Source organism: Neoarius graeffei, chromosome 1 (assembly GCF_027579695.1).
Source record: "Neoarius graeffei isolate fNeoGra1 chromosome 1, fNeoGra1.pri, whole genome shotgun sequence".
Taxonomy (NCBI): Eukaryota; Metazoa; Chordata; class Actinopteri; order Siluriformes; family Ariidae; genus Neoarius; species Neoarius graeffei.
The window spans coordinates 43,883,296-43,898,088 of record NC_083569.1 but is presented as its reverse complement, the minus strand read 5'-3'; the positions used below and the strand labels follow the sequence as shown (position 1 = coordinate 43,898,088).

The 14,793-nt window shown below is 43.8% G+C and overlaps 1 protein-coding gene across 2 annotated transcripts in view; it reads right to left on the bottom strand.

The window, feature by feature from the left end:
• Nucleotides 1-13,478, bottom strand: part of ranbp9 (RAN binding protein 9) — a 74,905-nt gene extending 61,427 nt beyond the window's left edge. The window contains exon 1 of one of the 2 annotated variants that reach the window (XM_060932286.1): nucleotides 12,873-13,478. In XM_060932286.1, the coding sequence (XP_060788269.1) occupies nucleotides 12,873-13,089 (217 nt within the window). In that variant the 5' untranslated portion in view covers nucleotides 13,090-13,478. The remainder of the gene's footprint in view (nucleotides 1-12,872) is intronic. The other variant, XM_060932276.1, reaches the window with a different exon arrangement.
• Between the last annotated feature and the right edge of the window lie 1,315 nt (nucleotides 13,479-14,793).

Genomic DNA, 14,793 nt, shown 5'->3' with positions numbered 1-14,793 from the left:
AGCCTCAATTTTTCAAAGGCTTCGCACGGCGGGGGGGACCGGCACCATCCCCCCCCGGTCACTTCGCTCCCTCGCCATGGTGAGTGCCCTCATACTAAATTTTTCTAGAAAAACCCCTGGCATGCAATGTCAAAGAAAGGAACAAATATGTATCTTAACTCCAACGTGTATCTCATTATTGGTATCACTGTCACGACAATGCAGGAATTTACTGACGTGAAATACATGACGCTACACAATTCAACGGTTCATATGCTATTATGTTATTCTGTTCAGGTTGATTTTGTGCCCTTGGAAATATTTTGCTCATACACTTATCAGGAGGTCCACTTTTAGGCAGGGCTTAAATATCTATATTATTTTGACACACACACACACACACACACACACACACACACACACACACACACACACACAAGTGACCAATCACTTGATACATAAATGCTGATGGTGAGAATAATTAGAAAGTGATTAAAATGTGTGAGATTTTTGGGTGATCATCGGTGCCAGTCAGAGATCAGACATGTTCAAACACTTGCAGAAGATCAACAGTTAAGATGTCGGTCATGTGGATGTTAGACAACCACTCGGTAAAAGGATTAGATTTTTAAAAAATAATAATTATTAAATTTTTAAAAAACGTTATGTAAATCCCCTAAAAATCCACCATCCAGCCAAATTTGTGCAGTTGCCACTGCCAGCAAGCAGCTCCTGACTACACAGTTTATAATATCTGTAAGAATTCCTGTACTCTCCTTAAACCTGAAATGGTGGAAGTGCTCATTTTCTTGTATTTTTAGGTTACTGGTTTGACCGTTTATTAAATACATAAATAGTTTGTGGTTCCATAACCAAAGGCGATTTGTTTCTATAAGAAATACTACAATCTATTATTACTTTCCATCCTGATAAACACTGAAATTCTACTCCGCATCTTCAGCCATTCTTCTTTTATTTATGTAATATATTTAGATATGCAAATGAGATGAGGGAATTACAGAATAGGCAAATTTGTTTAGGATGTCATCTGGCAAATTCGAGCAACCTTGAGCAAGAATTAGCTACTTTCGCCTGAAAAATGGCAACACTGTGCTTTTAGTCCTTTGTCCAGTACTCACTTCTTCACCTGTACATTCTGCCAAAACAGATACAGTTCTAAAGCGTAAACTTTTATGTCAATACCTTCTTCAATGCCATTACCCAGGTCATCTTGTAGATGGCTAGCTAGCAGAGTCTCTGCTGTAACTCAGCAAAGGTCACATGGCTGCACTGCCTTCTGGAACGCTGAGTCCAGGTTTGGGATTTTTCATTAATAGGACATGTAAGATGATTGGAAAAGGGTTACTGAGAAAAGAAGCTCGTTATCTCCGCCAACAGTGTTGAAGGAGGTTGTGTTTTCCACTCCATTTGTTTGTCTGTCCCTGTGAAATTTTGAGGAAAAAAGGTAGATCATGGGCCAAGAAACAATTGATTAGATTTTGATGCAAACCTGGAGATCTACCAAGCGCCCTTCTAGTTCTTTTTGTTTTGAGGAGCCGTCAGTTAGAGATCACTGAAATTTTCCACTCACACACCATTGTAGCTGCGCTAACACGGTCCCCCTGTGGCATCGGGGCCTCACGCACTCAGGAATTACTAAAACACAACACCAACCAACAAATCAGCACGTCACAAACATTTCACGATAAGGATATTTAAATGTGTTCCAGGATGGCCTTTTCCCTTAAGATCAAGATTACAAAAACACTGGACAAGAAGTAAACAAAAGGAAACTAGATTATGCTCTTTAGGCTTCTTAATCACCTTATCTAAACTCCTTCTATGGCCACAGTCAACTGGAATTTCCACTTTTAGTAAACAGAAAAGGTTCTCCAAACAAATAAAATGCAAGCCAACAAATCCTCAGGGGACTTTGTTGTATGATGTGGATTTTAAGTTATTTTTATTTCAGCAAGTGCCTTAGATCAATTACACTGAACTGTTGGCTACTGTATAAATTACGATCTTCTCTCGAGGCAAAAAAAATTTCAGGGAGATTGACCGGTTTGAAGATTTCAGAATCTGCTGATCTCCTAGGCGTTTCACTCACACGTCTCTTGCGTTTACACAGAATGGTGTGACAAACAAAACACCGAGTGAGCAACAGCTCTGTGGGCGGAAACGTCTTGTTGATAAGGGAGGTCGGAGGAAAATGGCCGGGTTGGTTCAAGCTGCCAGGAAGGATATAGTTACTCATATAATCACTCTTTACAACCGTGATGAGCAGAAAAGCATCTCAGCATGCACAAAATAACAAATCTTGAGGTGGATATACTACAACAGAAAAAAAAAAAAAATTACATTGGGTTCCACTCCTATCAGCCAAGAACAGGAACCGGAGGCCATCATGGGCACAGACTCACCCAAACTGGGCAGCTGAAGATTAGAAGAGAGGAGGGGGAAAGACACCTGGCCTTTTTCCAGGTTTCAACTGTCCAGTTTCTGAGGCTACATCCATACGACAACGAGATTTTTTTTTAATATCGCGTCCACATGGGCAACGGATCAGTTACATTTCAGGCCCATATGGCAACGGAACGCTTGCTGAAAACGATGCAATACACATGCCACACCTCTAGGTGCACTGTAAGATGGTCCCATCGGAGACACCAGAACAATAGAAGTAGTAGACGCATGCGCATAAACCCCTTCTTCTGTAGCATCAGCCACATAAAGTTTTGATTATTAATCAGTAGCGTAAAACGAAAGACGTGGAAAGAGGAATGAATGGGGTAGAGAGAGAGAGAGAGAGAGAGAGAGAGAGAGAGAGAGAGAGAGAGAGGAATGAACGGGGGTAGATGGAAGCCGGTACGCCAACATTCTGATATCCTCCAGAATTCTTTAATGGTCCGGAATAAATTGAATGCTACACGTTGATGGATTACTTTCTTCTACGCCCTTTTTGAGGAATGTATTGTTGGACTTAAACCAACATCTGAAGAAGTGAGATCGCTCCTTTTTTTTCCTATTTTTGCTGGCGGGATTGGTTTTGTTTTTGGAAAGCGCACGGGCGGTGCGCGGTTTTGGTTACTGCTTCCGCAGTGTTTGGACTAGTTATAGGATTTGTTGACAACTCGCATCGAGTTCATTACACTCCTACCCGGTGTGAAGCACTGACAGTCATGTGGTTGTGACGTCATCGTAAACAAATCCGTTCTACTCATCCAGACGACTTCGCAACGGTGCCGTTGCCAGACTTTTCCACTCTGGGACCCGTTCTCAAAAGATTTCATTTTGGGGCACCCAAAACGCCGGTGCCGTGTGGACGCCAGGCCGAAACGATAAAAATTTTATCAGATTCACCTGAATCCATTGCTGTGTGGACAAGGCCTAAGGCTACGTTTACATTACGTCGAATCAGCGGATCATCAGATTAACGTTCTTAAAACGATTCGTGTTTACACTAAAACCGTTAGCCGTGCACACAGCAACGCCAATACGCGGATACGCTCGGCTCCGCAGGCATCCTGCGCTCCAAATCACTCCGCCCTGAACAGCGAGTGCCCTCTGGAGGGTGCACACTCCAGCCCTGCGCAGCTCACACAGCGCGCGAGTGAAGTGCACAAGCCACGATTCGGGACTGAGCCTTTGTGTGTGAGATCCCAGCGCATATCACTTACTACTTGCAAGTGGAAGGATGGCAAGCCTAAAGACAATCATAACTACACAATGGGCAGTATTTGCATCAGTATTTGCAGTATTTTCATACTTTTATACTCTTTAATGAAAGGTGATACAAGGCGGAAGTCCGCACCATTTTTCAGCAGTCGTGTCACATGACCAACGCCAGCGAATCAGGAAGGTGGATGTCACAGTGACGTTGTCCAATGAGATGCCAGCTAGAGCTCAGCACAGCGTATCCGCGTATTTTGAATGTTTACACAGCACCGGAGCTGACACGATCTGGATTGAATACGTGGACGCTGGCGGATTCCCGTTTCCCGGCGTTTCCAGGCGGTTTAATGTAAACGGACAGTGCATCCGCGAAGAAAACGAGACAGATACGGTCTAGTGTAAACGTAGCCTGAGGCTACGTTTACATTACGTCGAATCAGCGGATCATCAGATTAATGTTCTTAAAACGATTCGCGTTTACACTAAAACCGTTAGCCGTGCACACAGCAACACCAATACACGGATACGCTCGGCTCCGCAGGCATCCTGCGCTCCAAATCACTCTGCCCTGAACAGCGAGTGCCCTCTGGAGGGTGCGCACTCCGGCCCTGCGCAGCTCACACAGCGCGCGAGTGAAGTGCACAAGCCACGATTCGGGACTGAGCCGCTGTGTGTGTGATCCCAGCGCATATCACTTACTACTTGCAAGTGGAAGGATGGCAAGCCTAAAGACAATCATAACTACACAATGGGCAGTATTTGCATCAGTATTTGCAGTATTTTCATACTTTTATACTCTTTAATGAAAGGTGATACAAGGCGGAAGTCCGTGCCATTTTTCAGCAGTCGCGTCACATGACCAACACCAGCGAATCAGGAAGGTGGATGTCACAGTGACGTTGTCCAATGAGGACGCCAGCTAGAGCTCAGCACAGCGTATTCGCGTATCTCAATGTTTACACAGCACCGGACCAGATACGATCTAGATTGAATACGTGGACGCTGGCGGATTCCCGTTTCCTGGCTTTTCCAGGTGGTTTAATGTAAACGGACAGTGCATCCGCGAAGAAAACGAGACAGATACGGTCTAATGTAAACGTAGCCTGAGAGTCTGTACCCATGATAGCCTCATATTACTGTTCTTGGGTGACAAGAGGGGAACCTGATGTGGTCGTCTGCTGTTGTAGCCCATTTACCTCAAGGTTCAATGTATTCCGAGATGCTCTTCTGCTCACCACGGTTGTTAAGAGTGATTGAGTTACTAAATACTTCCTGCCAGCTCATACTATTCTGGTCGTTCTACTCTGATCTCTCTCATCACTCAGATGTTTCAGCCTGCATTTGTTTCATCATGCAGGATGGTTTGGGGTTTTTTCCTCTCCCCACCATTCTGTGTAAAATCTGGAGACTTTCGTGTGTAAAACTCCCTGGAAATCAACAGTTTCTGAAATACTCAAACCAGACACACACACACTAATATATATATATATATATATATATATATATATATATATATATATATATATATATATATATATATATATATATATATATATACACACACACACACACACACACACACACATATATATAAAATATATGAGTGATTCCACGCTTATGGGTACTGAAATGGGGACATGAACTTATTTTTAAAAATTCACCTAAAACCATTTCTTTTTTTACCATCAGGTCACAAAACATGTAATCTTTAATGAATGATATGTTAAAAGATAACTTTAATTTTCTGAGATGTAATAAAAACATATTTATATGCCAAAGTCAAGCCTATGAGTTCCAAAATGATGTCTGTTACATTACTTCTGTTACGATTGTCCATCTCGCGTCTGTTACAAATTAATTACGATCTAGCTCTATACCATGTTAATCTTATTGAAAGAATGTGTATGTTTATTCTACTACACATGTTTATTAATTATATTTGCTAAAACATCACCTTCCTATGTTTCAAAAAGTAATTCTACATTGTTAAAATTGAGAATATATATGTCCACAACACTTCTGTTACGTTCTGACTTTGGCATATAAATATGTTTTTATTACATCTCAGAAAATTAAAGTTATCTTTTAACATATCATTCATTAAAGATTACATGTTTTGTGACCTGATGGTTAAAAAAAGAAATGGTTTTAGGTGAATTTTTAAAAAAAGTTCATGTCCCCATTTCAGTACCCATAAGCGTGGAATCACTCATATGTTTTATTTATTCGCCCCCCCCCCAAAAAAAAAAAAAAAGTCACATTTTGCTTCGACTACAGCACACATTCGCTGTGGCGTCGTTTCTCAAAAAAATAAATTACGCAATGCCACATTTATTCCCATCCAGAGTTGCATTAATCTCTCCCCCGAGCTCTTGTATTGATGACGGGAGAGTCAAACCACTCTATAAAGTCTTCTGCACATCCCAAAGATTCTCAGTGGGATTAAGGACAGGACTTTGTGGTAGCCAGTTCATCTGTGAAAATTTTTCCTCATGCTTCCTGAACCACTCAGTCATAGTTTGAGCCCTAATTTTATGCCTGTGGCATCAGGGAAGAAAAAGATCCACTGGATGTGATAACCTGGTCATTCAGTACATTCAGGTCATCAGCTGACTTCATTTTATTGCCCCATATCATTACTGAGCCTCAACCTGACCAACTGAAGCAACCCCAGATCATAACCCTGCCTCCACAGGCTTGTACAGTGGCCACTATGCTTGATGGATGCATCGCTTCATGTGCTGCCCTTCTTACACCCCAGTCACCCTGGACTCATCAGATCACATGACTTCTTTCCATTGCTTCAGAGGCCAATATTTATGCCCCCAAGTTTCAGTTTATTTTATAAGGGACCATGTACAATTAAAACATAAATGTTGCCATTTAATGCATTGTACCAGAGTTAGCCTCAGGCTAATTTACATCTGCAGTCCCAGGCAAGACATAAAAACAATACATAAAAACATACAAAATAAATATCCAGACCTCCTACCTCACCCAAATAGCAAACTCCACTCATACAGTAAACAAATTACTCACATGAGTGTCCAAACCCCCTACACCCCAAACTCGCACACACACACACGCAAACACCCGCATCCAACATAAACACATTCTGTCAGCACCATGAATCAGTGATTACAGTTTTGACTGTTTTTTAGGAAACATTTCAGTTGTGATATGAAGCTCCTGATGGAGAGACAGTTCTTTAAATCCCCTGATAGTGCATTCCACTGTGTAGTGGCTTTAAAAGAAAAAGAAGATTGTCCAAAAGTTGTGCAATAAAAAGGTATGTTACAGTCATGGACAGAGGCTATTCTGGAGGATCGTATGGAACTAGCAGGACGATAACAAAAACTCCAATAGACAAGCTGGGGCCAGACCATGTAGGATCTTGTACACTAGACACAAGCTTGGAAAAAAGTCTAAAATTTTCACAACTTAATAAATGATGTTTCTCTAGAATATTGCAATGGTGGTGCTGAAGTGGTTTATCAATAATTTTTATAGCTTGTTTATATAGTGATTGTAGCGGTCTAATGGTAGATTCATTGGCCTGCCCCCAACAGGTGATACAATATGAAATGTGTAAAAAAATTAGAGCATGCATAAATGTTTTTCCATAGGAAGCGACAATCTTGTATGTCTAAAATTTGCCAAATTATATTTGTTTTTGTCATTTTTTTAATATGCTTTTTGAAGTTGAGATTAGAGTCCAGTGTAACACCAAGATATTTGAATTCGGTAACTATGTCAATGGATTCATGTCTAATTTTAATGTTGGCAGTTGGAGTCTGCCCCTTAGTTTTACAGAAGAACAAGCCCTTTGTCTTTCTGATGTTCAGAGTAAGACAGGACTGCTCAAGCCACTCAGCCACTAGCCTGGGCCCGCCCATCCGAAGCGTGACGCAACACGAGGGCCTGTTGCGAGCTTAGTCTGGCAAGGCAAGCTATCTACAGCTCTTCCAAGCTCCCGAAAAATCAGGAGCCAATCAACTTTGAACATCTCCAACGGCCCTGGGTAGAGGCGTGTTCAAGGCAGTGACGTAGTAGAACTGCGACCGGAAGCCATAGATTTGTTTACAGAATCTATGCCGGAAGCGCTTCATTCACTAGAAACATTACGAACATGGAGCAAGTTCTCATTGAAAACGGAGCAAAGAGCAGCCCTGGAGGTATTTACTGAAAGGAAGGACGTTTTCGCCTTGCTCCCGACCGGCTTCAGTAAGAGTTTAATCTACCAGTTAGCCCCGTCGTGTCACATACGTCAGAGGAAAGAGTGATGTGATTGGTTTAAGCTTCGTCACAGCCTTTTCTGGCTTCGACCAGTAGCAAACTGAGGCATTTCAGGGAGGCGGGTCAACCACGCGCTTTGGGAAACGGTTGGGCTTAATATCTTTGCCAGACCAAATGCTCGCAGAGCTTTGAAGTCGCGTTAGCCAGACTACTCAGCCACACCTTGCATAGCATTGGTCAATTTCTCCGCTGCTACCAAAGCATTTTTACCATGTACATACAAGACTGTGTCATCTGCATACAGTTGTACATCAACTCCTTTACAGTGTTGTGGAAGGTCATTGATGTATAAACTAAAAAGAAGAGGTCCCAACACAGATCCTTGGGGCACGCCCATTGTATTTCTTACATAACTAGAGAATGTATCTTTGACTCTGACACACTGCACCCTATTTGAAACATATGAGGAAAGCCATGTCAATGTTTGTGTTGAAAAATTAAAATAAGAAAGCTTGGAAATGAGAACATTATGATTAACAGTATCAAAGGCTTTACGCAAGTCTAAGAAAACAGCACCAACAACTCCACCTTTTTCGAGCTGTGCTCTGATTTTTTCAGTAAAATGTAAAACAGCTGTTTCGGTAGAATAGTTCTCTCTGAAACCAAATTGCATATTGTTTAGACCAGGGTTGCAGGTATTTAGGTGTGTTGTGAGTTGCTCAATGACTACCTTCTCTGCAACCTTTGAGAGTACTGGTAGTAAACTTAATCGGCCTATAATTATTTGGTTCATAGCAATCTCCAGACTTGAAAATGGGTGTAATTACTGCATGCTTCCAGCTATCAGAAGAGCGACTTTGTGTTATTGAGAGATTGATTAAACGTGTGATTGGGAGTGTTAGAGTGTTCAGATGTTTCTCAATGAGTATGCTATCCATATGAAAAGCATCTTTACTTTTAGAACTTTTTAAGGAACCAATAATCTTTTTAATACGTGCTTCATCAGTGACGTTCAAACTAAAGCCCTGGTCATTTTTAGTATGGGAGGGTTACTCTCTTTCTCCGTTTTCTCTTGGACTCCACAGTAAACTTCTCTCTAACAGATTTCAATTTTGCTGTAAACAAGTCACAGCCAAGATCCAAGTCCTCTGTAGACAGAACATTCTCCCAGTCCAGGCTGTTTATCTCACTCTCATATGCAAGTTGTTTAGTTTTAGGTATGTGCGCCATGATTTCTGAGTGACGTGGTGTGTTCTGAAATCTATTTTTAGTTAATTTTCTTGCTACTAATGTTAGATTGTGATCAGACAGCCCAGTGAGGAGATTGTAACTTTTTGTTATCCTCTCTGGTTTATTGGAGAAGACAAGATCCAACATTGTGCTTGAGCTTTTTGTTATCCTTGTTGGTCCTTTAATCAATTGCTGCAGGTTGTATTTATCTGTAATCGCTTTTAGTTTTTTCCTTTTCCCTTTGTCTTCCCAGTTTAGATTAAAACCACCCAAGAGAATAATCTCTTTGTTTTGATTACATCGAATTTGATTAAATCGAATCCTTTTCTTCTGATTAATCTCACTAACAAGTGGTTTTCTTATCCCCTTCAGACACAAGGAAAAACGCTATGGAACTTCACGCATACAATTGTACACATTATGTCCGAAGGGGTTAAGGCCACACAGCTGTTTAGTCCCAATCCTGCGAGTTCTCATCACATTGTGCAACTGGAAATGCTCCTACTTTCACTAAGAAACATAGCTATAGGAGTTTGACTTCATTTTTTTCCTACAATTTGACTTCACCGAGCAGTGGTGGTTAGCACTGTCGCCTCACAGCAAGAAGGTCCTAGGTTCGAGCCCCGGGGCCGGCAAGGGCCTTTTTGTGCGGAGTTTGCATGTTCTCCCCGTGTCCGTGTGGGTTTCCTCCGGGTGCTCCGGTTTCCCCCACAGTCCAAAGACATGCAGGTTAGGTTAATTGGTGACTCTAAATTGACCGTAGGTGTGAATGTGAGTGTGAATGGTTGTCTGTGTCTATGTGTCAGCCCTGTGATGACCTGGCGACTTGTCCAGGGTGTACCCCGCCTTTCGCCCGTAGTCAGCTGGGATAGGCTCCAGCTTGCCTGCGACCCTGTAGAAGGATAAAGCGGCTAGAGATAATGAGATGAATAATTTGACTTCACCGAGCAGTGGTGGTTAGCACTGTCGCCTCACAGCAAGAAGGTCCTAGGTTCGAGCCCAGTGGCCGGCGAAGGCCTTTCTGCGTAGAGTTTGTATGTTCTCCCCATGTCTGCGCGGGTTACCTTCGGGTGCTCCGGTTTTCCCTCTCAGTCCAAAGACATGCAGGTTAGGTTAATCGGTGGCTCTAAATTGACCATAGGTATGAATGTGAGCATGAATGCTTGGTTGTTTCTGTGCCAGTCCTGTGATGACCTGGTGGCTTGTCCAGGGTGTACCCCGCCTCTCTCCCATAGTCAGCTGGGATAGGCCCCAGCAGGGCGGCACGGAGTTGCAAGTGGTTAGCATGATCACCTCACAGCAAGGTGGTTCTGGGTTCGAGCCCAGTGGCCGGTGAAGGCCTTTCTGTGTGGAGTTTGCATGTTCTCCCCATGTCTGCGTGGGTTTCCCCCACAGTCCAAAAGATATGCGGTTAGGTTAATATGGGATGACCCTTGGGCTGAGGTGCCCTTGAGCGAGGCACCTAACTCCCAACTGCTCCCCGGGCACTGTTAGCATGGCTGCCCACTGCTCTGGGTGTGTGTGAGAACTGCTTCAGGGTTAAATGCAGAGAGGAATTTCACAAGTGTGTGATGAATAAAGTTGCACTTTCTTTCTTTCTTTCTTTCCTGCGACCCTGTAGAACAGGATAAGCGGGTACAGATAATGGATGGATGGACGGACTTCACCAAGCATTTATCTGAGCTGAGTCAGTCAAGATTTCTCCGCCCGCCCACATTTCTTCAGCAATCTCCTTAATTGTTTTATTTGCTTGATCCAGGTCAATAATTCAATCCTTCTGAAATGCAGTAACATCTTTTCCACAACCAGGGGATACGTCTTCCGACATGTTTAAGAAAGGAGAAACTACTCACTGCATCAGTCAGGCTTAAAAGAATTGTCTCATCTCATCTCATCATCTCTAGCCGCTTTATCCTGTTCTACAGGGTCGCGGGCAAGCTGGAGCCTATCCCAGCTGACTATGGGCGAAAGGCGGGGTACACCCTGGACAAGTCGCCAGGTCATCACAGGGCTGACACATAGACACAGACAACCATTCGCACCTACGGTCAATTTAGAGTCACCAGTTAACCTAACCTGCATGTCTTTGGACTGTGGGGGAAACCGGAGCACCTGGAGGAAACCCACGCTGGCCACGGGGCTCGAACCCGGACCTTCTTGCTGTGAGGAGACAGCGCTAACCACTACACCACCGTGCTACCTAAAATAACTGTTACTAGCTGAAACGTATTAATCGTTACAGTAATTATCCAATCGAGGGCTCTTGGGTGGCACGGTGGTGTAGTGGTTAGTACTGTCACCTCACAGCAAGAAGGTTCTGGGTTCGAGCTCAGCAGCTGGCAGGGGCCTTTCTGTATGGAGTTTGCATGTTCTCCCCGTGTCTGCATGGCCTTGGGCTGAGGTGCCCTTGAGCAAGGTACCTGACCCCTGACTGCTCCCCGGGCACTGTAGCATGGCTGCCCACTGCTGTGTGTGTGTTCACTGCTTCAGATGGATGAATCTCACTGTGCTTGAAGTGTGCATGTGACAAATAAAGGTTTATTTTTGTTGTGTATTTGCTTATTTGGCCAGGCAAACAAACAATGTCTAGCAATTTTTTTTAAAGGAAACAACAAAAAAATGGTTTTGAAAGCCAATACTTCGTGAAGGGACTGTACATCTGTCTCCCAGACAGTACAAACCTGACATTTTTTTTTTTTTTTTTGTCTAGCGTCTTTCATTGGTGAGTAAGATGGCTACAGGACATGAGACCCTTCTGTAGGACTACCAAATTTGTGAGAAAACGTTTAACTAGTTAGCTTGTGTCACCAACACCTCTGAAGTGACATGTCCACAGGCACCATGTTCACTCACTCCTGCTTCTTTATGACCACCAAGGAAATAAGCTGCATTAGCAAGCAGGCCTTACTGAGCTAACGCTCTTTAGCTACCGACATGATCCTTATATTGACCGTTAGCAAGATCTGACACTAATTTCTTAACACGAGTAACTAGAAAGAGATAACTGTTACTCTTTATCCCAGAAAAAAAGCATAATTTTAATAGCTTACAAAACTAAAAGAAAAAAAAAAAAAGGTTAGCTAAAAATACACACATCCATCCAGAAGCTACTTCCGGGTTTCAGTGGAGAAACTCTGACGCCATTTTCTCGTACCCGTTTTGCGAAAAACTCTGCGTTCTGATTGGCGGGTCACTGAAAGAATGTACATAGTTCCAGCCAATGAGCAGCCGAATAAGGCGGGGTTTTCAGGAATACGGGTGGAGAAATGTAACGTAGCCAGTTATGATGCTAGTTAAAAAAGAAAAAAAAAAAAAAGAGGGGAAGAAGAAAAATATATATATATATATATATATATATATATATATATATATATATATATATAACTTGGGCTGTCGAGAACTAGCCACTGTCGTAGTAATCAAATCAGTTTCATATAGCTTATCAACTGATGAAATGAACAGGACTCAGAAATAAGACCAAAAAAATATATAATAAAAATGTCAAAACAGACGAGTAAGTTAGAGAGATAGATATATGGATAGATATTTCCATTTTTAGCCATGTAGGCAATTTGACAAGGCTGTCAAACATGTCCAAGCAGCACTGATTATCCTTTACTGCCTTATTAAATGTAAAAGCTGCTGAATTTCGGTATTTAGCAAGATTTGCTGACACTGCGACCCATCTAGATACTAACAGAGTGTAGCTCGGTGGCTAGCCAGCTAGCTTTGTTGTTGATCAGGCTGCTTACCTTTATAATGCACCCGCAGGTTGTTCTGTGACAGGCCGATGTAGCTGAATTTGTCCTTCGGGCTCCAGGATCTGGGCAGCGGAGTTTCTTGTTCGTTGACGGCCGGGTAAAGGCGCCTGAGCCTCTGATTGAGCTCTTTTTCCTGCTCGTTGAGAGCCAAGTCTCCGTGAACAACAACCGACATCAGAAAGCCGCAGCCCGATGACGGTCCGGACATCGCGATCGGATTCCTCCTTTTAATACTCACAGCTAACCAGCTACCTTTAGCTGGACAGCCCTGTGGAAGACTCCAGCGATGAGCTCTGTGTGCTGTCACCGACCACAAAACACCAACTATTTCTGTTTGGGTCGCTGTCTTTGGTTAGCTAGCAGCAGGCTAGCTTCAGTTCAGAGAGCGAGCACGGCGCAAACAGCGCTCCTGGCTGACTCGGTTAGTGAAGCGGAGAAGCTCGTTGCTGTTGATCCACAAACAAAGACGACAAAAAGCATGAATTCTGCTCTCTAGGGCGACATGCAGCAAATAGAGGAATAATAATTCAGAGACATCGACAGAGCGCTCACTCAGATCTTTTGTTTGTTGTTGGTGAGAAATGCGGCGATCTGATTGGCTGAGGCGGAGTCCAGTCACACTTCTTCTTCTTCTTCTCCAGGAGTTGATGCATGCCCAGACAGACACACACTAATAGGCTCTGTCTCTAACATGCACCTTGTGTCATGTCATAGCATGGGCTTATATGGAAATCCAAGCAAATCACTTCTTATTGTACCTTTAGGGGAACAGTACCCTGGTGTGTAGTGGTTAGCAAGAAGGTCCTAGAAGGAAGAAGAAACCTTTATTCGTCACATGCACACTTGATCTCATCTCATCTCATTATCTCTAGCCACTTTATCCTGTTCTACAGGGTCGCAGGCAAGCTGGAGCCTATCCCAGCTGACTACGGGCGAAAGGCGGGGTACACCCTGGACAAGTCGCCAGGTCATCACAGGGCTGACACATACCGTAGACACAGGCAACCATTCACACTCACGGTCAATTTAGAGTCACCAGTTAACCTAACCTGCATGTTTTTGGACTGTGGGGGAAACCAGAGGAAACCCATGGGGAGAACATGCAAACTCCGCACAGAAAGGCCCTCGCCGGCCACAGGGCTCGAACCCAGACCTTCTTGCTGTGAGGCGACAGCGCTAACCACTACGCCACCGTGCCGCCCTATGCACACTTCAAGCACAGTGAAATTCATCTGAAGCAGTGAACACACACACACACACAGAGCGCCCGGGGAGCAGTCAGGGGTTCGGTACCTTGCTCAAGCCTAACTGCATGTCTTTGGATTGTGGGGGAAACCCACGCAGACAACATACAAACTCTACACAGAAAGGCCCTCGCCTCGCCGGCCACTGGGTTCGAACCTGGAACCTTCTTACTGGTGCTAACCATGACACCACCGTGCCGCCACAGTGCTGTAGTTTGTATGTTGTCCGCAGTCCTAGGTTCGAGCCCAGCAGCCGACAACGGCCTTTCCGTGTAGGGTTTGTACGTTGTCCACATGGGTTTCCTCCGGGTGCTCCAGTTTCCCCCAAAGGCATGCAGGCTGGCTCTAAATTGACCGTAGGTGTGAATGTGAATGGTTGTCTGTGTCTATGTGTCAACCTGGCAATTTGTCTAGGGTGTACCCCACCTCTCGCCCATAGTCAGCTGCGATAGGCTCCAGGTCACCTGCGACCCTGTAGGACAGGATAAACGGCTACAGATAATGAATGGATGGATATACTGACTAGCAGGTTGCCCGGGTTTTGCAAAATTCTGGCTTGCCCCCAGACTTCCATGTCAAATTTGGTGAAGATCCATCGAGAGACGGTGATGTTAACCCAAGACAAGCAAAAATCCAAACATCCACCACATGGGGGCCCAAATATGGAA